Here is a 25,892-nt window from a genome sequence, read left to right on the forward strand (position 1 = left end):
GACTCCGTCTCAAAAAAAAAAAGAACTTGTTTTCTTAAAACAAACTTTTACTTCAATAACAAAGTATTAAAGACAAAATAAAAGAAAAAAATTTTATAAGAAAACAAGCTTTATGGAGGCAGAACACATAAAGCTCTTTGTTGAAATATGCTCTAAATAATAAAAAATAAACATTTAATAAAAGTTGCTGGTGCCTGTAATCCCAGCTTCTTGGGAGGCTGAAGAGGGAGGTTTGCTTAAGGTCCAGAGTTTGAGACCAGCCTGGGCAACACAGTGAGACCCCAGCGGGGGCAGGGGGATGAAGGTTTCTGGGTGGCCTCTCACCCCAGGGTGCACCTTACAATGACCACGAGGTGCCAGGGATCAGGGTTGGTTTGGCACCTACACAGGGTCAAGAAAATTTAATGGATCTTTGTTCTCTGAAAGGGAACAGGAAGGTAAACACAGGCTGGCCACTATTTTGTTTCAGTAACTGGAAAGGCTGCTCTCATTTGATCTCCAATTTTTTTTTTTTTTTTTTTTTTTTTAAACATACAATGCTTCAGAGAAAAACTTCCACTGACTTCAATTACAAAAGCATCCATTGCAGGGAGTCGGGGGACTGAACAATGCAGGTCTCTGGACTGGCCTGCCGGCTGTGCCAGGGCTGCTACAAGGCGACCCAGCACTGACCTGTGGGGGCAGCAAGGCTGGGGTTGCTGGAGGCCTCCAAAGGCGGCTGGAGTGCCTCTCTGCCAGGGATGGTCACAAAACGAAGTTGCCCTGACAAAAGGCTGGGACACTGAAAGTTTGGAGATGAAACAAGCCAATGAGCCTCACCTGCCCCCACCAAGACTCACTGCCAGGAAATGCCCAGCCAGCAAGCAACTGCCTGAAGGAAACCAGCCCCCTCTGCTCCAGGCTGGGGTGAGGCACAGGGTGTGCTGTTGCCCAGAGAGTGGCTCATGGGAGCCGTGGCCCTGGCTGCCCACCCCCAGGCACCGCCACACCCTCACTGGCAGTGAATGTGCTGGGGCTTGTCCACTCCCGCCCTGGCCTCTGGCTCCTTGGGCTTCCTGCTTCTCTGCCAGCACAACCCTTGGCTCACTTGGTGCCACCTGGCTAGGTGTGCTGCCTCCACCACAGCACAGCAACTTAGCAGTGCCCACTGCACCCCAAGGGCCACAGTGTGTCTCTATAACATTCCCAAACCGCAACCCAGAATGTCCCTGACACTCAGACCTTCTCTGTCGAGCTGTTTCTCTTTGGACTCTGAAAACAGCTGTTCTCTATGGCTGTAAGGCCAAGTGTTTGCCCAGGTTGGTCACCTAGAGCCACACCCAGTTCCTCTAGGCCTAGAAATGAGGGGTGCTGAGGGTGCCAGGCCTGGAATGCCTGACTCCTGAGAGTCCTCCCTCCCCTTGGCTCTCCTGCTGACAAATGGGTTCCCGAAATGACCTCAGAGGATGCTGCCCCTTTCATGTTAACCACAGGGCCCCCTCCTCCCCACTGTGGCTTGGCAGAGGTCTTTGTAGGGTACTCTTGCAAGGCATCCCTCAGTCAGGGGGATATGGAAGTCGAAGCAGAGGGGCTGGCACTCTGAAGCCCACCACTGGGCTCCCAGGCTGCCCCATCCTAGGTCATCCCAGCCCTGGGAGGACCAGACACCTCTTCACTGGGGTCTGAACCCTGAAGAGGGATACGGGAGACAGGCAATTCCCCTCTGCTTGCTCACTCCCAGAGTTGTGTTCCGTCTTCCCTGGAAGACAGATGCTGGTAGAGCCACATGCTTCTATCTGCCTCTGCCCACCCCTGGGGCCTGCTGTGTGCCAGACACTTGGTGGCACTTCATATTTCTCATTTAAGCCTCATGACAACCTTGTGAGGCAGTTTTATCCACCCACGTTACGGAGAAGGAGACTGAGGCTAAAGGTGACATGACATACTCAAGGGCTCACAGCTAGAGGGTGGTTAGGATCACATGGGAGCCCAGGGCTGTCCACCTCTAAGGCTAAGATACCACGTGGTATTTCATAGCACATCCGCACTCAGCTAGAAAACAATTCCTCTATGACAGTGTTTAGAAGGATGATTGCCAGGCAATGCTGGGGATGATGCTTGAATTTCATGACTTGGTCTCCTCACATGTGAAGCCTGGAATAGTAACTTCTGCTCTACCTGACTTACAGCAGAGATCAGAGCATCAAATAATGGTTGCTAAAATATCTTGGAAAAGGAAACAGTCCTATCTAGATGAAATGTGTTCATACCATAGACATGACAGAGACCAGCTCTTGTTCAGTGACCCCTACCTGCTGCCTGCTTTCTCTGCTCCTCGAACAGATCAGCCGAGCTTATGGAGGAACTCGCCGACAGCCTCTCTAGGCGGGCCCTGGTCTCATACTAGAGAAGACAAGGAAAAGGAAACGTTAGGCTCCAAAGATCGTGGGCAGTTTTACAAGAAGAATCACCGAGGAGCTGTCATTTCAAAGTGTTTGCCCCCCAGGCTCTTTCTCTCCAACAGTTACTGAATGCCACTGCCAAGGCCGGGTCCTGCGGGACAGCACAAAGCTCATGTTCTGCATGGGAGGCAGGTCACAGGCCAACCGATCAACATACAGCACCTCAGCCAAGACAGCCAGTGCGGAGGCAGTCGGAGGGAGGGAGAGCAGCATCTCTCTCCTGCTGCTGCTTCTAGCCAGAGGTCAGCAAAGGCCACTCTAAGAGGCTCTTTTCCAAGCCCCATGACACTATTTTAAAACTGAACTTGAATGTCAACTTTGAAGCAAGGCAGATATGGCCGGATCTCAGCTCACTGCAAGCTCCGCCTCCCGGGTTCACGTCATTCTCCTGTCTCAGCCTCCCGAGTAGCTGGGACTACAGGCGCCTGCCACCTCGCCCGGCTAGTTTTTTGTATTTTTTAGTAGAGACGGGGTTTCACAGTGTTAGCCAGGATGGTCTCGATCTCCTGACCTCGTGATCCGCCCGTCTCGGCCTCCCAAAGTGCTGGGATTACAGGCTTGAGCCACCGCGCCCGGCCCAATTCTACTTTCAAAATGATGGTGAAATGTTATACTTGCAGAAGTTTGAACTTCTGCAAAATACATTCAGCACATTTTAGGGAACCATGATCCAAACAGTCAGAGGCACACTAGCCATTCAGGATGAAAGGGAAGACGTAAACCTCCCCACTTCCACTTGAGTCTTACAGCTTAGCAAGACTTCACTCTGATGAGTTCATTAACATTTCTTTCTTTTTTTTTTTTTTTTTGAGGCGGAGTCTCGCTCTGTCGCCCGGACTGGAGTGCAGTGGCCAGATCTCAGCTCACTGCAAGCTCCGCCTCCCGGGTTCACGCCATTCTCCTGCCTCAGCCTCCCGAGTAGCTGGGACTACAGGCGCCCGCCACCTCGCCCAGCTAGTTTTGTATTTTAGTAGAGACGGGGTTTCACCGTGTTAGCCAGGATGGTCTCGATCTCCTGACCTCGTGATCCACCTGTCTCGGCCTCCCAAAGTGCTGGGATTACAGGCTTGAGCCACCGTACCCGGCCTCTTTCTTTTTTTTTTTTTTGAGACAGAGTCTCACTCTGTCACCCAGGCTGGAATGCAGTGATGTGATCTTGGCTCACTGTAATCTCTGCTTCCGGGTTCAAGCGATTCTCTGCCTCAGCCTCCCAAGTCCAGCCTGTAGCTGGACTACAGGCGCGCACCACCACACCCAGCTAATTTTTGTATTTTTTGTAGAGACGGAGTTTCGTCATGTTGGCCAGGCTGGTCTCGAACTCCTGGCCTCCAGTGATCCACCTGCCTCAGCCTCCGAAAGTGCTAGGATTAAGGTGTGAGCCACAGTGCCTGGCCGAGTTCATTAACATTTCTGAGAAAAGCCAACAACCTGAACATAAATATATGCACTCCCCAGAAACATATCTGGCCAGGCATGGTGGTTCACGCCTGTAATCCCAGCACTTTGGGAAGCCAAGGCAGGCAGATCACCTGAGGTCAGGAGTTCAAGACCAACCAGCCTAGCCAATATGGTGAAATCTCATCTCTACTAAAAATACAAAAATTAGCCAGGTGTAGTGGTGCATGCCTGTAGTCCCAGCTACTTGGGAGGCTGAAGCAGGAGAATTCCTTGAACCTGGGAGGCGGAGGTTGCAGTAAGCTGAAATTGTGCCACTGCACTCCAGCCTGGGTGACAGGGAGGCCCCGTCTCAAAAAGAAAAAAAAGAAACATATCTATGTGCTTCATTTCACTATGTTTAAAAGTTATTAAGTAAATTACAGCTGCATCAACAATTGTTTGAAATACATTCAAAAGATACTGGATGGCTATTCAAAACACCGAGAGAGGAATAAGAGAACTGTGAGGTAAGTCCTTATCTTGTAAACACTCCTCTTGCTGAGGCAGCAAGCACACGATCAGTTACACAGACCTGGGTTCAAGTCCCGACTCCAGCACTTTCAGGCTGGAGGGCATCTGGCAGCCTGAACCTAGCTCACTCAGGATCTCCTCCCCAATGCCCACACCCACACTTCTTTCCTGCATTATGCGGCACCCAAATAAACTCTCTGGACCCTTACATCAGCCTGGGCTTGTCTTCCAAAGTACATATCTGATGAAATGGCCTTGACATTGCCAAACTTCTTCTGGGCCTCATCTGTATTTTCAACTGGCTCATAATCTGGCTTGCGGCGAGCAGTAGGTCTGCAATTAAAAACAGCCAAATTAGGTTAACTAATTTGAGGTGAAGCAAATGTGTTTCATACTCATTTTATTTTTTAAAATGCCAATAGCAGTAAATTTTATAAAAGGATTTTAGGCCATTTTAAAAGCCTGAAAATTCTAATTAAAAAAAAAAAGAATAAATATCCAAACAATACAATATTTGAAGGAATTTCTGTTTAAAATGGGGTCTGTTATTTCACATTTCGGATCAACTGGTAAACACTGAATACATTGTTTGGAATGTCCATAGGACACTGCTCTCTCTACATTGTATAGGATATAAAATGTCCCAGTTACCTGGGACAATTTCAAGTCACACCTGTTGTCCCAACATATTAGTAGTGCCCCTTTGCACTCTCAGAAGTTCTCTGGTTGGAAAATAAATTCATTCATAATCACCAAAAACTGGAGACAGTCCTTCAGTAGGTGAATGGATAAACTCGGCAATTAGGAGGAATGAACACAAGAATGAATGAGTCTTGACCAAGTGTACTAAGAGAAGTTAAACCAGAGTAGGAAGGCCAATTGCTACATGACTCCACTTATATGACATCCGGGAAAGGCAAAACTGTAAGGCCAGAAAACAGAACTGGGGTGACCAGGGGCCAGGGGCAGGGGAGGGGGGACTACAAAGGGCATGGGGAAAATTTGGAGGTGATGGGAACTGTTCTGTTCCTTGGTTTTGGTGGTAATTACATGAATGTATGTGCTTGTCAGAACTGTAAGTTTAAAAAGATGAATTTTACTATATGTAAATAATATCTTAAAATTGGGGGGAAAAAGGCCGGGTGAGGTGGCTCATGCCTGTAATCCCAGCACTTTGGGAGGCCGAGACAGGCAGATCATGAGGTCAGGAGATTGAGACCATCCTGGCTAACATGGCGAAACCCCATCTCTCCTAAAAATACAAAAAAATTAGCCAGGCATGGTGGCCAGCACCTGTAGTCCCAGCTACTTGGGAGGCTGAGGCAGGAGAATGGTGTGAACCCAGGAGGCAGAGCTTGCAGTGAGCCGAGATTGCGCCACTGCACTCCAGCCTGGGCGGCAGAGTGAGACTCAATCTAAAAAACAAAAAATTGGGGAAAAAGGTGAAACCTTCCTGGCCTAGGCCACCCCTGACCCATGGATCAGAATCTTCAGGGAAGAGGTCTCCACACACACATTTATTTCAAGGTCCACAGAGGATTCTGATGTGCACCTCCTATTTAGAATCAGTAATTTAAAATCAAAACAGGCCAGGCATGGTGGCTCACACCTGTAATCCCAGCACTTTGGGAGGCCGAGGCAGGCGGATCCATTTGAGGTCAGGAGTTTGAGACCAGCCTGTCCAACATGGTGAGACCCTGTCTCTACTAAAAACACAAAAATTACCCCGGCATTATGGTGCGCACCTGTAGTCCCAGCTACTCGGGAGGCTGAGGCAGGAGAATTGCTTGAACCTGGGAGACAGAGGCTGCAGTAAGCTGAGATTGCACCACTGTACTCCAGCCTGGGCAACAGAGTGAGACTCCGTCTCAAAAAAAAAAAAAAATCAAAACAATATTCCTGAAATAGTTGAACAAAATTATTCACTAGTCTTACAAAAGGTTTCAAAAGGTTTTCTTTTTTGAGGGGGACAAGGTCTTATTCTGTTGACCAGGCTGGAGTACAGTGGCATGATCATAGCTCACTGCAGCCTTGTACTCCTGGGCTCAAGGGATCCTTCGACCTTGGCCTCTTAAAGTGCTGGGATTACGGGAATGAGCCACCGTGCCCAGCCCCTTACAAAGGTTTTCATGTCATCATGTTATCAGCAATTTTTTCCCAGAAATGCATGGATTCACTACTACAGCCCCACAGTTTTGCATTCATACCTGTCTGAATAGCCTGTGGTTTTCAGAATGGTTTCAGTATCTTTGCTGGTCTCTTTTTTCCAGTAGGAATCTGAACTGTCATCCCAGCTAGAGAAAGAACTGCTCCTTAACTCCACTGCCTCGTCAAAGTACCTGTATGAGCAAGAGTACAACAGTGACTTTGGAGGTCCTTGCTGACACTCGTTCTGGGGTCTCTCACTTCCACGGATGTGGGGGATGCCTCCTTGAAGTTAATGGCAGTCACGTTACTAGGTCTAGCCAATAAGACAGGAACAGACATGAGGTGTGTCATTTCTAAGGCCTTTCAAGTACCTGTGTTCAACCTTGCCCAGTCCTCTCTTCCCAAGCTACCTGGAAGAGACTGTGTTCCAGGTGCTACAGTCTCAGGTAGGTAAAACCTCCATCAGTCTGGACAATCAAAGTGACACATGGAGGACAGGTACTCTAGAGAACCATCTGCACTCTCAGCTGAGTTTATGTGAAAAAGAAATCAACTGCCCTTGTGTTCAGCCCTTGAGATCTGGGGGATGTTTGTTACCTTAGTATTACCCGGCCTATCCAGACAACACAGGGCATCTTTAAATGTTATCCACCACAGGTTACACATTTCACTCTCTTTAGGTCTTACTCTGCCTGGTTAGGCAGTCACAAATAACACTGCTGGGCCTAGAGAACTGACTCCATACAGGGAGCTTCTTGTTGGCAATCCCTTCCATGTTAAGTACATTCAATGAAAATGATGTAAATGATGCTAATTAACCCCCTCCTGGAGTTGGATACAAAGCTACGGATCATTGATCACTGGACCATTCTGCGGATACTCTTTCAGCCTGGAGCCTGCAGTAAACTTGATCTGATTTGCAAGCATCTCAGGAGAGCCTGGTCTTCGGATCAGTTTACACTTTAATTAACCAATTATCACCGAGCAGGGCATTGCTCAGAGAGCAGCACTCAGTGGCGGCCTTTTGTCCTGTGTGATTAGAGAAAAATCTCTGACCAAGAGCAGCAAGGTCTGCCTGGAACAGGAGCGATTGACAGGCAAGGTGGATGTGCCAAAGCCTTGAGAAAAAGGGACCATCAACCAGCCAGGCACGGTTTCTCACACCTGTAATCCCAGCACTTTGGAAGGCCAAGGCAGGTGGACTGCTTGAGCCTGGGAGTTCCAGACCAGCCTGGGCAACATGGCAAAGCCCCATCTCAACAAAAAAAGCAAAATAAATAAATAAACAAATAAAATAACTGTTTCCTGACCACCTCTGGGGATTAAAATAAAACAATTAATGGGGCGTGGTGGTACACCTATAGTCCCAGCTACTTGGAGGCCGAGACTGCAGTGAGCTGTGATGATGCCACTGCACTCCAGCCTGGGTGACAGGATCACCTGAGCGTGGGAGGCTGAGGCTGAGATGAGCCGTCATCATGCCACTGCACTCCAGACCCGGTGATAAAGTGAGATACTGTCTCAAAACAAAAAGTGACTGTGCTATGCCAGAATTCACAACAGCTAAGGATGGAAAAGCAGTCTGGCCAGATATACACACCTCATGAAGGCAGTCCAAGAAGTTCAGAGGAGAGAGGCAGATCCCAGGGAGGTCTTAGGAAAGGAAGGGTGACAGAAGAGAACACAGAGGCCTTAACAGACATCATCCAGGCTTTCTCCAGAGAGTAAGGACAGGAAGCACACTGGAAACAAGGTGAGCACCAAGCTCCATGCTATAAGGAGTTGCACAAAAGATGGAGATCATAGGTCAGAGGGGCGAGTAACCAAAGGCCAATGTAAGAGGAAAGCAAGAACCCCTAAGAGCAAAGAGGCCAGGGACCTCAGTGAACCAAGATCTGGGTGAGGCAATGCTAAGAACCAATTTACTCTTTCTTGGCAGAAAACAAAACAAAACAAAAAAAGGGACAGAGTTTGATAAACCTGCTGTTTGGAGCAGATGGTATGACATTACATCCTTAATAGACAGAAAGTAGAATTTCGGGCCGGGCGCGGTGGCTCAAGCCTGTAATCCCACCACTTTGGGAGGCCGAGACGGGTGGATCACGAGGTCACGAGATCAAGGCCATCCTGGCTAACACGGTGAAACCCCGTCTCTACTAAAATACAAAACTAGCTGGGCGAGGTGGCGGGCGCCTGTGGTCCCAGCTGCTCGGGAGGCTGAGGCAGGAGAATGTCGTGAACCCGGGAGGCGGAGCTTGCAGTGAGCTGAGATCCGGCCACTGCCCCCCAGCCCTGGCGACAGAGCGAGACTCCGTCTCAAAAAAAAAAAAAAAGAAAAAGAAAGTAGAATTTCTAAATGTGGCTTCTGCCTTCTCTGGTAAGAAGGTCATTAAGAACAAATCTCATGACACTAGCACCTTCTCCTTAGGAAGGAAAACGCGGTGTTCAAAGTATATCTGGATTTCAGCTAGAAACCGACCAGGCTTTCCCCATGGTGGATGAGTGGATCTGTACTGCACCCAGGCTCTGCCTGGAGGAAGAGAGATGACCCATTCCCCTTCAGAGAAGAGAGATCAGGACACTGAAGGAACCGGAAGTTACATCAGAGGAAGGTTCAAAAGATGTAGGATGTGTGCTGGCCTGGAAGGTGATATTCACATGTTTGAGGGACTTATTTTAAGGGACCATAAAAAAACTAAGACCAATTCAATGACGAATTTTAAAACTACTTAATAAGCACCTATGAGGAATCAGGCATTCTGCTAGGGGAAGACACAGGGCAAGAAGACACATTCAGCTTCTGCCCTCATGAAGCTTGTGAACTGGCTTATGGAACGGAGGCTGACTTGAGCGCAGAAGCCTCAGAAGCTGTGTTAATGAAAGGGAGAGTTTCTCACGGAGCTGCCCTGGGACCAAATGGCCCCCTTGAGGAGAAGGAAGGGCACAGTAGAGGCTGGATGGCCCTGGTGTGGGAAGAGGGGGGTCAGCACTGGACTGGTGCAGGGTGAGGGTGAACTTCCAGGTTCTTCATGACTCTGTGATACTAAATTTTGTAGATTGAGCAACACTCTAAGTAAATAACATTCTTCATTCCTATAAGCCAATGTGCTTATCCTGAAATGTAGGGGAATCCGATTACTTTTTTTTTTTTTTTTTGAGACGGAGTCTCGCTCTGTCACCCAGGCTGGAGTGCAGTGGCCGGATCTCAGCTCACTGCAAGCTCCGCCTCCCGGGTTTACGCCATTCTCCTGCCTCAGCCTCCCAAGTAGGTGGGACTACAGGCGCCTGCCACCACGCCCGGCTAGTTTTTTGTATTTTTTAGTAGAGATGGGGTTTCACCAGGTTAGCCAGGATGGTCTCTATCTCCTGACCACGTGATCCGCCCGTCTCGGCCTCCCAAAGTGCTGGGATTACAGGCTTGAGCCACCGCTCCCGGCCCCGATTACTTTTAAGTGACTGAACTATTCAGAAGTCAAAGGAGAGAGACAGCCATCGGCTTGGGTCCCCCTGACCAGCATAAGCCTGTGAGGCAGCAGTCGGTGCGTGGGCTAGGTGGCGCCTTCTCTGTCTTCCAGTCACCCATGAGAGACTCTCTGTGCTCATGCTAAGCAGGAGCAACTCATCAAGAGGACCGGCAACTCACTAAGGGGACGGACAGACCACCAGCCAGGCCTCCAGCTGACCCTTGGAAGGATAGGGTGAGTGGGACCACTAACGGCCTCTAGTCCCTGCCTCGAAACCAAGAGACTTTCCTTCCTCATCGCTAAATCTTTATTGGCTTTCTAATGCTTTGACTGTGTAGCTCTCAATGCTTTTTAACTTTTATTTTTGCCCTCCCACTGTCTTTACCCAATCTTGAAAACATTCCTTAAAATCCCTTGATAAGAGCATCCTGGCCGGGCGCGGTGGCTCAAGCCTGTAATCCCAGCACTTTGGGAGGCCGAGACGGGCGGATCACGAGGTCAGGAGATCGAGACCATCCTGGCTAACCTGGTGAAACCCCGTCTCTACTAACAATACAAAAAAAAAAAAAAAAAAACTAGCCAGGCGAGGGGCAGGCGCCTGTAGTCTCAGCTACTCGGGAGGCTGAGGCAGGAGAATGGCAGGAACCTGGGAGGCGGAGCTTGCAGTGAGCTGAGATCCAGCCACTGCACTCCAGCCTGGGTGACAGAGCGAGACTTCGTCTCAAAAAAAAAAAAAGAGCATCCTAATATCACATTCTCTCTGATTTAGAGCTATAGACAGTTGTCTATTCTAATGAAGGCCATGCTGGCTTTATAAGGCTGAGCAAATTTTTCTAGTTTCATTATCTTGTACTCAATATATAATTATACTGTTTGTATCCTGGAAATAATGGAACTCAATAATAATAATAATAAAAAACAAGGACAGGTTTTATCTTATTTTTAACAGAAACAGAACTCTTTCATAATTCATAATATTCAAGTTCTAATGGGCTAATGAATAATTTGAAAGCAGTAAGAGCTCTTCATCGAACTAATATATTTGCTTTCAGAGTCCACGTTTACTTTACCTCAGTTGCCAAAGTACCTAATAGTACCCTCATTCTACTAATGGTGGTCACCCTACCAAGGAGGACTAGAGAAGGCATTTATGTTCCTATTAGACAATCTGCAGGGCGTGATAAACAATACCCCAAGGTCTCTCTGGCAAGTGTCCAGGAGGCATGGTCTATATAAATATGCCATCTGCTCCCAGGTTTCAAACTGTAACAGTTTCATAGTAACAGTGGCTTCTGGGGCTAACCCTTTTGATTAAGCCTTGGAAGGAGGGGAAGTCTGAAAGATCCCTGAAGCCCTTACAAGGCAGAAAGGCCCCACAGGGGCCTGTCAGTGACCTGCAGCCAGTGAGGGTCTCTGAATTTCCCATTAGGCAACCTCACCTAGAGTTCTCTTAGCAACCCGGCTACCAAGCAAGAGTACTGATTTAACTTAAATTGTCTCTTTTTTTTGAGACAGAGTCTTGCTCTGTTGCCCTGGCTGGAGTGCAGTGGTGCAATCTAATCTCACGGCAACCTCTACCTCCCAGGTTCAAGTGATCCTCCCACCTCAGCCTCCCAAGTAGCTATGACTACAGGCATGTGCTGCCATGCTTGGCTAATATTTTTGAAACTTTTTGTAAAGAAGAGGTCTCACTATATTTCCCAGTCTGGTCTTGAACTCCTGGGCTCGAGTGATCCTCCTGCCTTGGCCTCCCAAAGTGCTGGTATTATAGGTGTGAGCCACCACGCCTAGCCTAAACTTTCTTTGCTATCATCTGTAGAAGTTGCCAATAAGCAGTGAAATAATCAAAGATGTTGTGAGAAGCCACACAGGCAAATACAGACCTGTATTACCAAGTGTTTCCTCTGACCCAGACTTAGTCCATCATTTAATATTCATATCTGAAATGATTTGACATGCATGCAGTTTCCAAATCAAATTACGCATTTAATTTTATTCTGTGTAAAATCTATTTACATACCTTTAAAAGGCATGATTTGGGTATCACTTCTGAGTAAAGTGAAACTTGATGCATTATACAAGCTGCAAAGGATAGGCAAATATAAAACCACCCAAGTCTCTGAAAATACCACCATGGAACACCACTAAACTACCTTTTTTTTTTTTTTTTTTTTTTTTTTGGTAAAATCCCTGGACTTGAAATAATTTGGAGCTATACTTAAGAGACATTTTTTAAGGATACTATTCTTTATACAATTCCTTGTCTATAAACATTGATAGGAAAATATACAATTTCACAATTAGATTCTAGGTAATATATCTGTTCTATATATGAAGTGTATATGTATATGTATATGTGTATATATACATATACGTATATATACACACACACACATATATATATACACACACACATATCTATCTTTTATACATATGAAAACGCTTCAAACCTATAAATTGCCAGACAACTCTAATGCCCTCTGAGATGTAAGTGATGGGAGCCTTCCGGTAAGCACCACCCATTACTGACAGGCACACCTTCAGTTTTCATGAACTGCTAACCCAAAGGTGGTCCTCAATGTGGTTAGTTTAACTACCTAACAATAGTAAATTAAACATTTAGGCTGGCCATGGAGGCTCATGCCTATAATCCCAGCACTTTGGGAGGCTGAGGCCAGTAGATTACTTGAAGTCAGGGGTTTGAGACCAGTCTGGCCAACATGGCAAAACCCCATCTCTACTAAAAATACAAAAAATTAGCCGGGTATGGTGGCACACACCTGTAGTCCCAGCTACTCAGGAGGCTGAGGCAGGAGAATTGCTTGAACCTGGGAGGTGGAGGTTGCAGTGAGCCAAGATCATGCTACTGCACTCCAGCCTGGGTGACAGAGTGACACTCTATCTCATAAACAAACAAACAAAAAACATTTAGACTGAATCACACGTCTCTTAAACTGAGCTTCTACATTATCATATAGCAGCTAAACATAGTAACAGCCAAGCACTATTCTAAATGTGCTATAGTATTCGCAGTATCTCATTTGATCCTCGCACAACCCTATCAGGTAGGTACTACTAGAGTCCCTAATTTACAGATGAGGAAGCTATAGCACAAAGAAGTTAAATAACTTGCCCCAGGTCACACATAAGTGAAAGCCAGGATTCAAATCCATGCCATCTGGCCCCTGGGCCCATATTCTTACCCCTCTGTTCCTTAGCTGTGCCCTCTCCAGTGAAATCACAGTTTCATTTGGTACTTTTTTAGCAGACCTCTCCCTGGGCTGGGCAGGTCCTTACAAAGTGAACTGACTCAAGTTTAAACTTGTTTTCTTTGCTCTGGCAGGCCACTTGACCGTGCACTGATCTCCACAGTCGGCTTCACACTAGAGTTATGCATTCTGTCTCAACCAGATAGTGGGTGCTGAAGGAGAGAAACCTGGGCTTTACTATGGGATCCCCTCAAGGTGCAGTCATGTTCCTTATTAATAAATACACACACCCATAGAGTTTATTTAATGTACGATTGTACCAATTGGAGTTTTCTGAAGCTGGCATTCTGAAGCACAGAAATCTGCTGAAGCCCTGAGAAAGAGCTGTGAAATATTCCAACTGCTGGACTAAAACTAAACAACACACATCTTCAGGATTTTGCAGTTTTCTCCAATTTCATAATTTAAACAAACACATCTCTCCTACCTTTAATTTTAACTCACAGTTGCTGATTTTATTATCAAACATTTTAATATGAGCAAACATTGTCCTTTCATAAATGTTTCTCTCATTTTTATTCCACAGAATACCTTTGGCTTCAGTCAAAGCTTTTAAAACAGTGAAGTAAACTGATGTGTAATGTCTCCTAATGCAGATAAACTAATCAGTCCACACTAATCACTGCTTTTCAAAACGACACTTTAATGATGATTTCTCATAGAGTACCTTGAGCTGGAAGTAAAATATGAATCGTCACTGTCATCGTTATACTTTTTTCTTGGTTTTGCCATGATGGGTGCTTCCTGTTCTATGGTCTGCATATCTGAAGTCACTGAATGTGAAATACCACTTGAGAAAACAGAAATATATATATATTAGTAAGTTCACAAACTTTTGTTTCACCAAAATAAACAAAGCTTTTTATTTTGAACAAAGACAAATTTATTAGAAGGGTTAAAAACACAAGCAATAAAACAAAGTTTTTTTCTGGTGCAAGCTTTCAAAAATGTTAAAATTTTGTGAGGACTGTGTCTACACAAAATACAGTCACAAATATTGGTTATGGGCTGGGCGCGGTCGCTCACGCCTGTAATCCCAGCACTTTGGGAGGCTGAGATGGGCAGATCACGAGGTCAGGAGATCGAGACCATCCTGGTCTACACGGTGAAACCCTGTCTCTACTAAAAAATACAAAATATTAGCTGGGCATGGTGGCGGGTGCCTGTAGTCCCAGCTACTCGGGAGGCTGAGGCAGGAGAATGGCGTGAGCCCGGGAGGTGGAGCTTGCAGTGAGCCGAGATCGCACCACTGCACTCCAGCCTGGGCTCGAGCGAGACTCTGTCTAAAAAAAAAAAAAAAAAGAAAGAAAGAAAAGAAAAGAAAAGAAAAGAAATATATTGGTTATGTCCATGGCTTCCTCTCCAGTAGGTGCTTCATGAAGAGCCAGACCTTTTTCCTTCTTTTAAAGAGCCAAATTTGAAATTTTTCATGTTATAGTGAATACCAGAGCAAAGCAAAAATAATTAGAGAAGTTAATGAATAACAAAAAAACCCTCTAAAATTGAAACTAACACAGTCCAAGAAAAATCCACCAATGATTGGCACACTGTTTTAAATTATAACTTCAAGAAAGCAGTCTCACGTACCTTCTGCAATTTCCAAATCCCATGCCGAGTCTGTCTGAGTCAACATGTTTTTTGCCACTAATGTTCAACTTTTCATCTTTCTTCCTTTGAATTTCAAGATCCTTATAGGCTAATCGTAATGATGAAACACTGCCAGAAAAACCAAATATTCCTTAATTTAGCTTTAATCCTTTGTTCTTACATTAAAATACCAAGCAAAATTAAACATGTAATTTATACTTTTAGCTCCATGATTCTTTCCATAATTAACAATTAAGAAGGCAAGTTGGCGTTTTTTCTACCTGCCTTTTTTGAATAGACGTTTAAGAAAATTTGAATGAGCTTACAGCCCCTTTCTCATCGCTGCTCAACCTATGCCACTGTTCAAGTTTAGTTCACATTACCTATTATTGTATAATAACATAATGTATACCCAAATCACTTCTATTTGGGATAGTGAAAAGCAGAATTTCTTACTTGGATTAATATTTTATTACACTTCCACATTACATAACAAAGCATGAGGTTAGTCTCACTAGTCTATCTTAAGATAAAGAAATGTATAAATTTGACTTTACGAATAGATCAAAGAAGGGGCTGTTACTTAATTGTAAAAGGATCCTTCCATTTACAAAATAATTTCTTGTAGGGTATCTCCATGCAATCAGGCTTCTGAGAGTGCTTAAAATGGCATAGTCACTCATCAGCTAATAGACTCTTTAGCACTACTAGTCAGTCATATACCACGCTTCCATTTAAAATCAAATATCTGCCACAAGCAGGATACCAAAGGGGTAAAAAGGTGTACAAAACATTGTCCTTGTTCTCAGATTTCTAAAAATGCAATAATGACTTAATTTTTCATTAAAAAAACTATGCCTATATAGCAAGAACAGCAGTTTGCATCATATTTTAGTGAGACAGCAATATTTCAGGGCCCTGAAAAATAATCTATCTACCTTACAAGGATTTCTAAGTTATCATCCACTTTACAAAACATGTAAAGTGTCACGAATTCCTGGCAAAAGAGGCACTGTATAAATTCCTAGTAATATAAATAAATTTCTGTGTAGTAACAGGGAAGGACAACAGAATTTCTTTGTTTTTTGAGATACAGTCTCACTCTGTCGCCTGGGCTGAAGTACAGTGGTGCAACCTCCACCTACCAGGTTCAAGTGATTCTCCTGCCTCAGCCTCCTGAGTAGCTGGGATTACAGGTGCCTGCCACCATACCCAGCTAATTTTTGTATTTTCAGTAGAGACGAGGTTTCACCATGTTGGCCAGGCTGGTCTCAAACTCCTGACCTCAGGCAATCCGCCCGCCTCTGCCTCAAAGAGTCCTAGGATTACAGGTGTGAGCCACCGTGCCCGGCACAGAATTTCTTACTAGGAAAATTCTTTTCTTTAATGAGTCAAGCAAGATTTCTTTGGTTTTCATGTGGCAGTTTGTTTTCCTTACTCTTCCTACAGAACAGGTTATGGCTATTTTACTCCTTAACAAATAAATACTACTCTTTCTTTTGGAGGAACACAATAGCTCTGTTTAAAATCATGAATACATATAATTATAGCAACAGATTCCTCTGGAGAAGATGCATGGGGATGAAAAGGTTCTACTGGAAAGATAAGAGATGGAAAAGTTTTCCTTCCTAGGTAATCTGATGTGGGACTGGGTCACTCACTAAAAGCATGCACTTTGATATCCAAGCTTACGAGAACATCTCTCTGGAAGAACCAGCAGAGTTACGTCAGAACACGCGTTTCTCAGCACTTCAGGAGCGCTTACGGGTACTGGCTCAACGGAAGACTACAGGACACAGATCAAACAAGCGAAGCAGCTCAAGGCAGCTCTGCCCCTTCCTTCCTTCCTACCAAGTGGGCACACAGAGAGCCTCTGAGGACGGGCTAGGAAACTGCAAGAAGGAGACCAGGACACCTCATGGGCCGTTTAGTTTCACACTCTGACAGTATAAGAAACAACACTGCTCTGACAGTTTACTAAGCTGAAATAACTTTATTTATAGCCATTAAAAAAACTAACTTGCAAAATAACACTCATGTATTAATGATAAAACACCTGTACTTTCTACGGGTTTGAGTGGCAGTGGTGGTCATTAAGGCATAGTTATGTGGTTGTTCTGAACAAGGCCATGAAAGTTGCCAAATTGGCTTCCCAAATTAAATTCATAAATTTTCCGATCTGCATCTTTGTTTTTGTGATGTATTAAACACTCCTAATGAAAGATACAAGTGAAGGCTGGTTGTTGCTTCCTGTTTTCAGGAAGATTAGCATGTTAATATTAGAAGTAACAACCAGACCTCACTCCACCCAGCTTACCTGCAGCTTCTCCACCCAGTTTACCTGCAGGAAGGGAGCTGATCAGGGCCCGATTTTATACATGCTCTGGGAAAACCTCAAACATGAGTAATCTGGACAGAACCTACTCCCAAATACCAAGAGAAGCCATGGAGACACTTAAATCTAACCTTTCCCTTTGCCAGGATCAAAAACTTAGCTTAGTAAGAGAAATTAAAGTCTGCGACAAGTCAATGTAAATTTTTACACAAAGCATTTCAAACCATATTCAACCTAAATACAGTTCAGTGCTGCCCCCTAAGTTCTGTGAGTTAAATGACAAGGAGAAATAACTATCGACTTCAAATTATTTGGGTTTACCTTATAAACTCCACCTTAGCAAACTGTCAGTCAGTATGAACAGTAAGATGGTATGAAAAGTAGTTGCATTTATTGAGCACCTACTGTGTGCCAGGTACTGTTTGATGCACTTCAATGAGCATTTAAGCTATTAAACTAATCCTTAAAACCACCTCATAAAATAGGTATTATTTTCTTCATCATACAGTCCACAGTAACTCAAGCTAAAACAGATAAAATACACATGACAGTAAGAGAAAACACCATTAAAAAACACATGGATAAAAAACAGGGATCCAGGTTACTTCTCCTTTCTGTGTGGCATGCACCCCCCGCCCTTCTTCTCTCCTGATCTTTGGTACACAGTCAGTTTCTGGACGGCCATCTTTCTCTTCTGATTTCAACACAAATGAAAACCTCTGAAGAGCCTTACAAATGTCTACAGAAAACCAGTCTCTTCACTGGCTTCCTGGCTTCCAGTTTCCTCCCCTCTTCCTGGCCTGGATATCACTACCAAACTCACTTTCTCGAGATGCCCCTTCATCACAGCATTGCTGAAGGAGCTGTTTCTGACTCTCAGGTAAGTGGACAACCACAGCCTGACTTTAAGGCCCTCCACATTATCGTTCCAACTCCTCCACTTCAGGCAGGCCCCCGACACACATGATCATTCCACCTTCTTCATTCTCTGAAACTCTTCCTTCTCCCTCTCCAAGATCCAGGCTCAGAACCTCTGGAGACACCACCAGAGCCATAGTCTTCCATCATGTATTTAGAATTTAGTCACAGAGTCCAACAGGGCTTCAGATTATAAATACTTTTTTCATTATGGAGATATAATTCACATACTGTAAAACTCACCCTATTAAAGTACATGATTCAGTGGTTTTAACACATTCACAAAGTTGTACCACCATCACCACTAACTCCAGAACATTTTCAGCAGTCCAAAAAGCAGGCCTGGACCCTTTAGCAGCCACTCTCCATTCTCTCCTCCTCCCGGGCCCTGGTAACCAGTAAGTTGCTTTCTGTCTCTATGGATTTGCCTAATCCAGACATTGCATAGAGACAGAATCATGTCATATGATCTTTTATGACTGGCTTCTTTCTTAGCATAAACTTTTCAAGGTTTATCCATGTTGTGGCACATATCAGGACTATATTCCTTTTTGTGGCTAACAGTCCATTGTATGGACACACCACATTTTGTTTCTCATTTATCAGTTGGTAGACATTTAGGTTATTTCTACTTTTTGGCTATTAGGATTAATGCCATTATGAACATTCATGCACGAGTTTTTGTGTGGTTACACAGATGTAAGTTTAATTTCTCTTGAGTATATACTTAGTAGATTTGCTGGGTCACATGGACACTTTACATTTAACTTTTTGAAGGACTGCCAACCTGTTTTTCACAATAGTGGCACCATTTCACACTGCCATCAGCAATGTACAAGGGTTCACATTTCTCCACATCCTAGCCAACACTTGTTACTGTCTGATTTTTTTATTATAGCTTCCCTAGAGGGTACATGGTAGTATCTTATTGTGGCTTTGATTTGCATTTTCCTAACGCTAATAATGTGAAGCCTGTTTCATATGTAAACACCTCAATGCATCTCTGTCTTTCCCTTCTCACTGACACCACCCCAGTCCTGCCCTTACAGCGTCAGCAGAAAGTGTTGCTGCCCCATCGTCTTTCCTTTCCAATCCAGATGTCAATGCAATATCAGTTTTCTTAAAACTAAATTTTGCAGTACCCTCCCCTCCCCCCGACACACAAAAATACATGGCATTTGGAAAGCACACCTTGGAGTTCATAGTTTTATTCCCTGCAAACATATTAATATAATGAAATTAAACTTACATTGATTCTTCTTTAGGTGCCGCCTTGGCCAGGTCTTCCTGCTCCTTCCTTTTATCCGCAGCTTGAGCTTGTTTTTCAATTTCATTAAAGCATGTATTTGCCAGTTTCTGAGCTCCCAAACTTCCTTTTTTGGCCCCAAGCTAGAAGATATATAAAACTACAGTCTACATGAGCTGTTTGAAAGCTTTTGGGACTACAGCTAACATTTCCTAAGGGTTAGGACCTGCCAGGCACTGTCACAAACACTTTATATTTGTTCTCTGGCTTAGTCCTCAAAACTCTGTGAAGCTAGTATTATCTCAGGAGTCCCTCAGCATGGGGGGATTGGTTTCAGGACCCTGTGGATAACAAAATCTGCGATGATCAAGTCCCTTATATAAAATGGCATAGTATCTGCATTTAACCTACACATACCCTCCAGTATACTTTCAATCATCTCTACATTACTTATTATATCTAAATAATGTAAATGCTATGAAAATAGTTACTAATTCTGTGTTTTTATTTGTATTGTTTTTACTGTTGTATTCTTACTTTTCATTTTATTTTACTTTTTTTGAGACAGGGTCTCACACTGTTGACCAGGCTGGCGTACAGTGGCACAATCTCAGCTCACTGCAACCTCTGCTTCCTGGGGTAATGCGATCCTCCCACCATAGTATCCCGAGTAGCTGGGACTGTAGGCACAGGCCACCAAATCCGGCTCCTTTTTGTAATTTTTGAAGAGACAGGATTTCGCCAAGTTGCCCAGGCTGGTCTTGAACTCCGGGGCTCAAGTGATCCACCTGCCTCAGCCTCCCAAAGTGCTGGGATTACAGGCGTGAGTCACTACGCCTGGCCTATTGTGGTTTTTTTTTTTTCCCCCAAATATTTTTGATCTGCAGTTGGTTGAATCCCAGGATGCAGAACCCCTGGATACAGAGGGCTGAGGAAAGTAAAGCTCATGTAAGTTAAGCAATGTGGCCAAGACCACATAGCCAATAAATGGCAAGGCCAGGATTCAATCCCTGCACCTGCCTCCAGAGCTGGTGCTCTGCAATGCATCGCTGTATCTGAAAGCTCACCAGACGACTACCCTCTAAGCCTCACAAGATGTCACTGCTTATTGATCTATGCAAGCAGGAGAGAAATTCCCAGGGGACCTTTGTTAATTTTTTCAGAATTTTGTCATAGACAGAAAAAATGTTAAATTATTCTAGAAAAAATTCAGTAAGTATAACATTAATCTCTTTGAACAAAACACAGACTCCTTATATCAAAGCCACATTTATTACAAGATGGTTCAAAAGAATAAAACTAAAATGACAAAGCAGCTTTTTAGTTTTAAAGCTTAACTACCAGATTTTATACATAAAGTACATAATACTCACGCCTTTTTTAGCTTGATTTGGTTTCTTTTTTATGATAGAGGAAACCTCTGCCAAAAAATAAAATTAAAAGTCAGACCAATAGAAATTTTCTTTTTTAGTGTGTCTTTTAAAATTCTAACATACAGCACTTTATTATTTAAGAGATAACATTTTTCACATTAGTTTGTCATCCAGAAGACTCAAGTTGATGAGCATATTTTAGATTGACAGAGCTTCGTTGAAATGGAGTCCTCAGTATTTCCATGCAGTCTCCAAACTCAGAAAAAATGCCTTTTTTTTTTTAACAGCACATTGAAGAGAAACAGAGCCTGAGCTTGCCCCACTCAGTACTTTCTTCAGGAGCATTTTAAAAAGTATATTACAACAACTTTTTTTTCCTTTTCTCTTTTTTTTTGAGACAGGGTCTCACTCTGTCGTCTAAGCTGAGTGCAGTGGCATTACCTCCCAGATCAAGGGATCCTTCCACTTCAGCCTCTCGAGTAGTTAGGATCACAGGTGCGCACCCCCCATCTGGCTTTTTTTTTTTTTTTTTTTTTTTTAAAAGAGATGGGGGTCTCGCTATGTTGCCCAGACTGGTCTTAGACTCCTGGGCTCAAGTGATGCTCCTGCCTCAGCCTCTCAAAGTGTGAAAATAAGTATGAGCCACCATGCCACAACTCTTTTGTTAAGCTCTGCTCTTCAAAAACTTTAAAAAATCTAACAATCTTTTAGAGTTGTTCTCACTCCATTACCTAGGCTGGAGTATAGTAGTGTGATCAGAGCTCACTGCAGCATTGAACTCCTGTACTCAAGTGATCCTCTTGTCTCAGCCTCCCTAGTAGCTGGGACTACATGCATATGGCACCATGCTTGGCTTTCTTTTTTTTGTAGAGATGGGGGGATCTCACTATGTTGCCTGGTCTGGTCTCAAACTCCTGGCCTCAAGTGATCCTCCCACCTTGGCTTTCTAAAGTGCTGGGATTATAGGTATGAACTACCATGCCCATCCCAAAAGCTTTAAAAATCATTATAATTTCCCATTTATATTTTAGATTCAGGGAGTACATGTGCAGTTTTGTTACAAGGGTATATTGTGTGGTGCTGAGGTTTGGGCTTCTCTTGATCCCGTCACCCAGACAGTGAGCACAGTATCCAACAGGAAGTGTTTCAGCTCTTGCTCCCCTCTCTCCTTCCCTCCCTTTGGAGTCCTCAGTGTCTACTGTTCCCATCTTTATGTTCGTATGAACCCAAGATTTAGCTCCTGCTTATAAGTGAAAACATGTGATATTTGGTTTTCTGTTTCTGCATTAGTTTATTTAGGATAATGGCCTCCAGCCATGTTGCTGCAACGGACGTGATTATTCTTTTTTATGGCTGCACAAAACTTCTTTGAAAATATAAAGTTAGCAGCCTGGACAACAAAGGGAGACTCCATCTCTACAAACAAACAAACAAAATTAGCCCAGTGTGATGGCATGCACCTGTGGTCCCAGTTACTTGGGAGGCTGAGGTGGGAGAATCCCTTGGGCCAGGCTGCAGTGAACTGTGATAGAACCCATTGCACTCCAGCATGGGCAATAAAGCAAGACTCTATCTCAAAAAAGTAATAACAATAATAAAAATAAAGTTAGCTAGGCATTATGTATACAACTAAAGCAGCCAGTGACGTGCTTTTTCACCTTGGCTTATATATATATTTTATCACATTAGCCAAAATAAATATAAAGCATTCTCGGCCGGACATGGTGGCTCATGCCTGTAATCCCAGCACTTTGGGAGGCCAAGGCGGCCGGATCACCTGAGGTCAGGAGTTTGAGAACAGCTTGGACAATATGGTGAAAACTTGTCTCCACTAAAAATACAAAAAGTTTGCTGGGCGTGGTGGCACACACCTGTAATCCCAGCTACTTGGGAGGCTGAGGCATGAGAATCGCTTGAACCCAGGAGGCGCCAGGAGGCGGAGGAGGCAGTGAGCCGAGATCGTGCCACTGTACTCCAGGCTGGGTGACAGAGTGAGACTCTGTCTCCAAAAAACAAAACAAAAAAAGAAGAAATATAAAGCATTCTCTTATTTTAATAACAGTACTTTCCAAATTGCACAAAAATACTTTTAGAGAAAGTTTTTTAAAATCATTTTCTAAGTACATTTTACTTGTAGGTTATATATTGTTTTTAGAATTATGTTTAAGAAACCCAGCAAAATTAAAGTCTTAATTTTTTCATACAAAGATAAGAACATGCTTTGATAGGAAAAGACGGCATAAAACCACAAACAGCAAAAGATTACAATCTTTAGCCGTGAGTGCAGAATAGCATCATTACATTTCAAGTGTGAAAACGATGCTCGTGGGAGTCTTCCTTTTCATCACTTTTTTTTAGATTTGTATTGTAGTAGTCACATCACCTGCTCCCAACTTCTGACGAGTCTAATACATGATGAAAATGTCAGGGACATTTCTAACAGTTTAGTTATTTTTTACCAAAGCAGCTGCTTTCCAACTAATGCAATGGAATATGTAACAATTACAAACTAAAATTCCTTGATAATAAAAAATTTAAGTTCACCTATAATAAAATTAGAAAGAGAAGAAAATGCTGAGTTCTTGAGTAAAAAGGAATGGTGTAGATGTTCTGACCACTGCTTATTTCGGTAATGTGAGCCAGCCCAACGTAAACCCACCAACCAAAACCATCAGCAGCCATATTGGCTAAATATGCATTGTCGCTTTTTTTTTTTTTTTTTGAGACAAGGTATCACTCTTTGTCACCCAGGCTGGAGTGCAGTGGTGTGATCACGGCTCACTGCAGCCTCAACCTCCCAGCCTCAAGTGATCCTCCTGCCTCAGTCTCCCAAGTAGCTGGGACTACAGGTGTATGCCACCACACTCAGCTAACTTTTTTTTTTCTTTTAGAGAGACAAGGTTTCGCCGTGTTGCCCAAGCAGGTCTTGAACTCCTGGGCTCAAGCAATCTGACCACCTTGGCTTCATAAAGCGTTAGGATTACAGGCGTAAGCCACTGCCCTCAGCCACAATGCCACACTTTATATTATCAAGCTGGTTAAAATGTAGTGTCTTTGTTGGAAGCTTGAGAGATGAATAAAAAACAGATACCTATCTATCTATCTATCTATCTATCTATCTATCTATCTATCTATCTATCTATGGCACCTTTTGCTTAACAAAATATTACTAACGGATTCGGTCATGATGCTATTACTCCATCAGGTGAGACGCCTAGGCCACATGCAAGAGGATTTACTTTTTTCTTAATGAGTCATACACTTTAAATCAGAATGTAGGATTTTAAGCTTATTACCTAAAGCAGCCTTTGATGGTACATTGAGACCTTCCACACTTGGTCCTTGCTCTTGTCCACCTGAAAATTCAAAACATTATTATTAGTGCAGAAAATATACTCAGCTAATTTGCTTTCGAATGTATAATAATTCAACCTGCTCAGTGCTACATATTTTATCCAATTTTGTCAATGATCACCTACCTTTTTAGCTGTATGTTCTATTTTACAGTTTTAAGAATTTTGACTTAAAAGTCCATTAAAGTAGAAGTGTATTTTTAATCCAATGGATTTATTGAATAAAAATGTTAGTGGTCTCTTCATCTAATGTAATTCAAAATTCTGCCTTATGATCTGGTGATTTAATGTGACCTGTCATAAGATACTTAGTACCTCTGTGGACTATACATACCCAATGTATGTTAATATGTGGAAATTCTTTTTTTTTTTTTTCCTTCTTTTGGAGACGGAATTTATTTATTTTTACTCAAGCTGGAGTGCAATGGCACAATCTTGGCTCACCGCAACCTCCGCCTCCCGGGTTCAAGCGATTCTCCTGCCTCAGCCTCTCGAGTAGCTGGGACTACAGGCATGCACCACCATGCCCAGTTAATTTTGTATTTTTAGTAGAGATGGCGTTTCTCCATATTGGTCAGGCTGGTCTTGAACTCCTGACCTCAGGTGATCCACCCGCCTCGGCCTCCTAAAGTGCTGGGATTACAGGCGTGAGCCACCGCGCCCAGCCTCATATGTGGAAATTCCAATTACATCAATGATGGAAATCGAAATTTTCAGTTGCCCAGAAATCTGTCTTGCTTATTCTATTTTACCTAAAAAGTCATCCTGGTTAGCAACTCTGTGAACACAGCCTTCATTAAAAGCCAGGCACAGTGGCTCACACCTGTAATCCCAGAACTTTGGGAGGCCAAGTTGGGCCAACTGCTTGAGCTCAGGAGTTCGAGATCTCCCACCTTGGCCTCCCAAAGTGCTGGTATTATAGGCGTGAGCTACCATGCCCAACCATACTTAATTTTAACTTTATTTATTACTTTAAAAATAGATAAAGTGTAGGCTGGGCACGTGGTGGCTTATGCCTGTAATCCCAGCACTTTGGGAGGTTGAGGCAGGCGGATCACATGAAGTGAGGAGTTTGAGACCAGCCTGACCAACATGGTGAAACCCCGTCTCCACTAAAAAATACAAAGATGAGGGCTGGGCACGGTGGCGTGACCCAGCACTTTGGGAGGCTGAGGGGGATGGATCACGAGATCAAGAGTTCAAGACCAGCCTGGTCAACATGGTGAAACCCTGTCTCTACTAAAAATACAAAAATTAGCTGGGTGTGGTGGCAGACACCTGTAATCCCAGCTACTAGGGGCAGGAAAATTGCTTGAACCCGGAAGACGAAGTATGCAGTGAGCTGAGATCATGCCACTGCCCTCCAGCCTGGGTGACAGAGTAAGACTCCATTTCAAAAAACAAAAACACAAAACAAAACAAAAAATTAGCTGGGCATGGTGATGCAAGCCTGTAATGCCAGCTACTTGGGAGGCTGAGGCAGGAGAGTATCTTGAACTCGGGAGGCTGAGGTTGCAGTAAGCCAAGATCGCACCACTGCACTCCAGCCTGAGCAACAGAGTGAGACTCCCATCTCAAAAAAAAAGAAAAGGCCGGGCGTGGTGGCTCAAGCCTGTAATCCCAGCACTTTGGGAGGCCGAGACGGGCGGATCACGAGGTCAGGAGATCGAGACCATCCTGGCTAACACGGTGAAACCCCGTCTCTACTAAAAATACAAAAACTAGCTGGGCGAGGTGGCGGGCGCCTGTAGTCCCAGCTACTCGGGAGGCTGAGGCAGGAGAATGGCGTAAACCCGGGAGGCGGAGCTTGCAGTGAGCTGAGATCCGGCCACTGCACTCCAGCCTGGGCG

The 25,892-nt window shown here is 44.1% G+C and overlaps 1 protein-coding gene across 1 annotated transcript in view; it reads right to left on the reverse strand.

Annotated features, from left to right (window-relative positions):
- ARFGAP3 (ARF GTPase activating protein 3) overlaps nt 1–25,892 on the reverse strand; it is a 70,575-nt gene that overhangs the window by 8,957 nt on the left and 35,726 nt on the right. Inside the window, exons 7-14 of the mRNA XM_017850007.1 lie at nt 23,986–24,045; nt 20,690–20,736; nt 19,320–19,459; nt 14,818–14,946; nt 13,898–14,020; nt 6,557–6,688; nt 4,559–4,682; nt 2,292–2,382 (exon numbers count right to left, since the gene is read on the reverse strand). Of these exons, the coding sequence (XP_017705496.1) occupies nt 2,292–2,382; nt 4,559–4,682; nt 6,557–6,688; nt 13,898–14,020; nt 14,818–14,946; nt 19,320–19,459; nt 20,690–20,736; nt 23,986–24,045 (846 nt within the window). The remainder of the gene's footprint in view (nt 1–2,291; nt 2,383–4,558; nt 4,683–6,556; nt 6,689–13,897; nt 14,021–14,817; nt 14,947–19,319; nt 19,460–20,689; nt 20,737–23,985; nt 24,046–25,892) is intronic.

This window comes from Rhinopithecus bieti, unplaced genomic scaffold (genome assembly GCF_001698545.2).
Source record: "Rhinopithecus bieti isolate Rb0 unplaced genomic scaffold, ASM169854v2 scaffold_33210, whole genome shotgun sequence".
In the NCBI taxonomy this organism is placed as follows: Eukaryota; Metazoa; Chordata; class Mammalia; order Primates; family Cercopithecidae; genus Rhinopithecus; species Rhinopithecus bieti.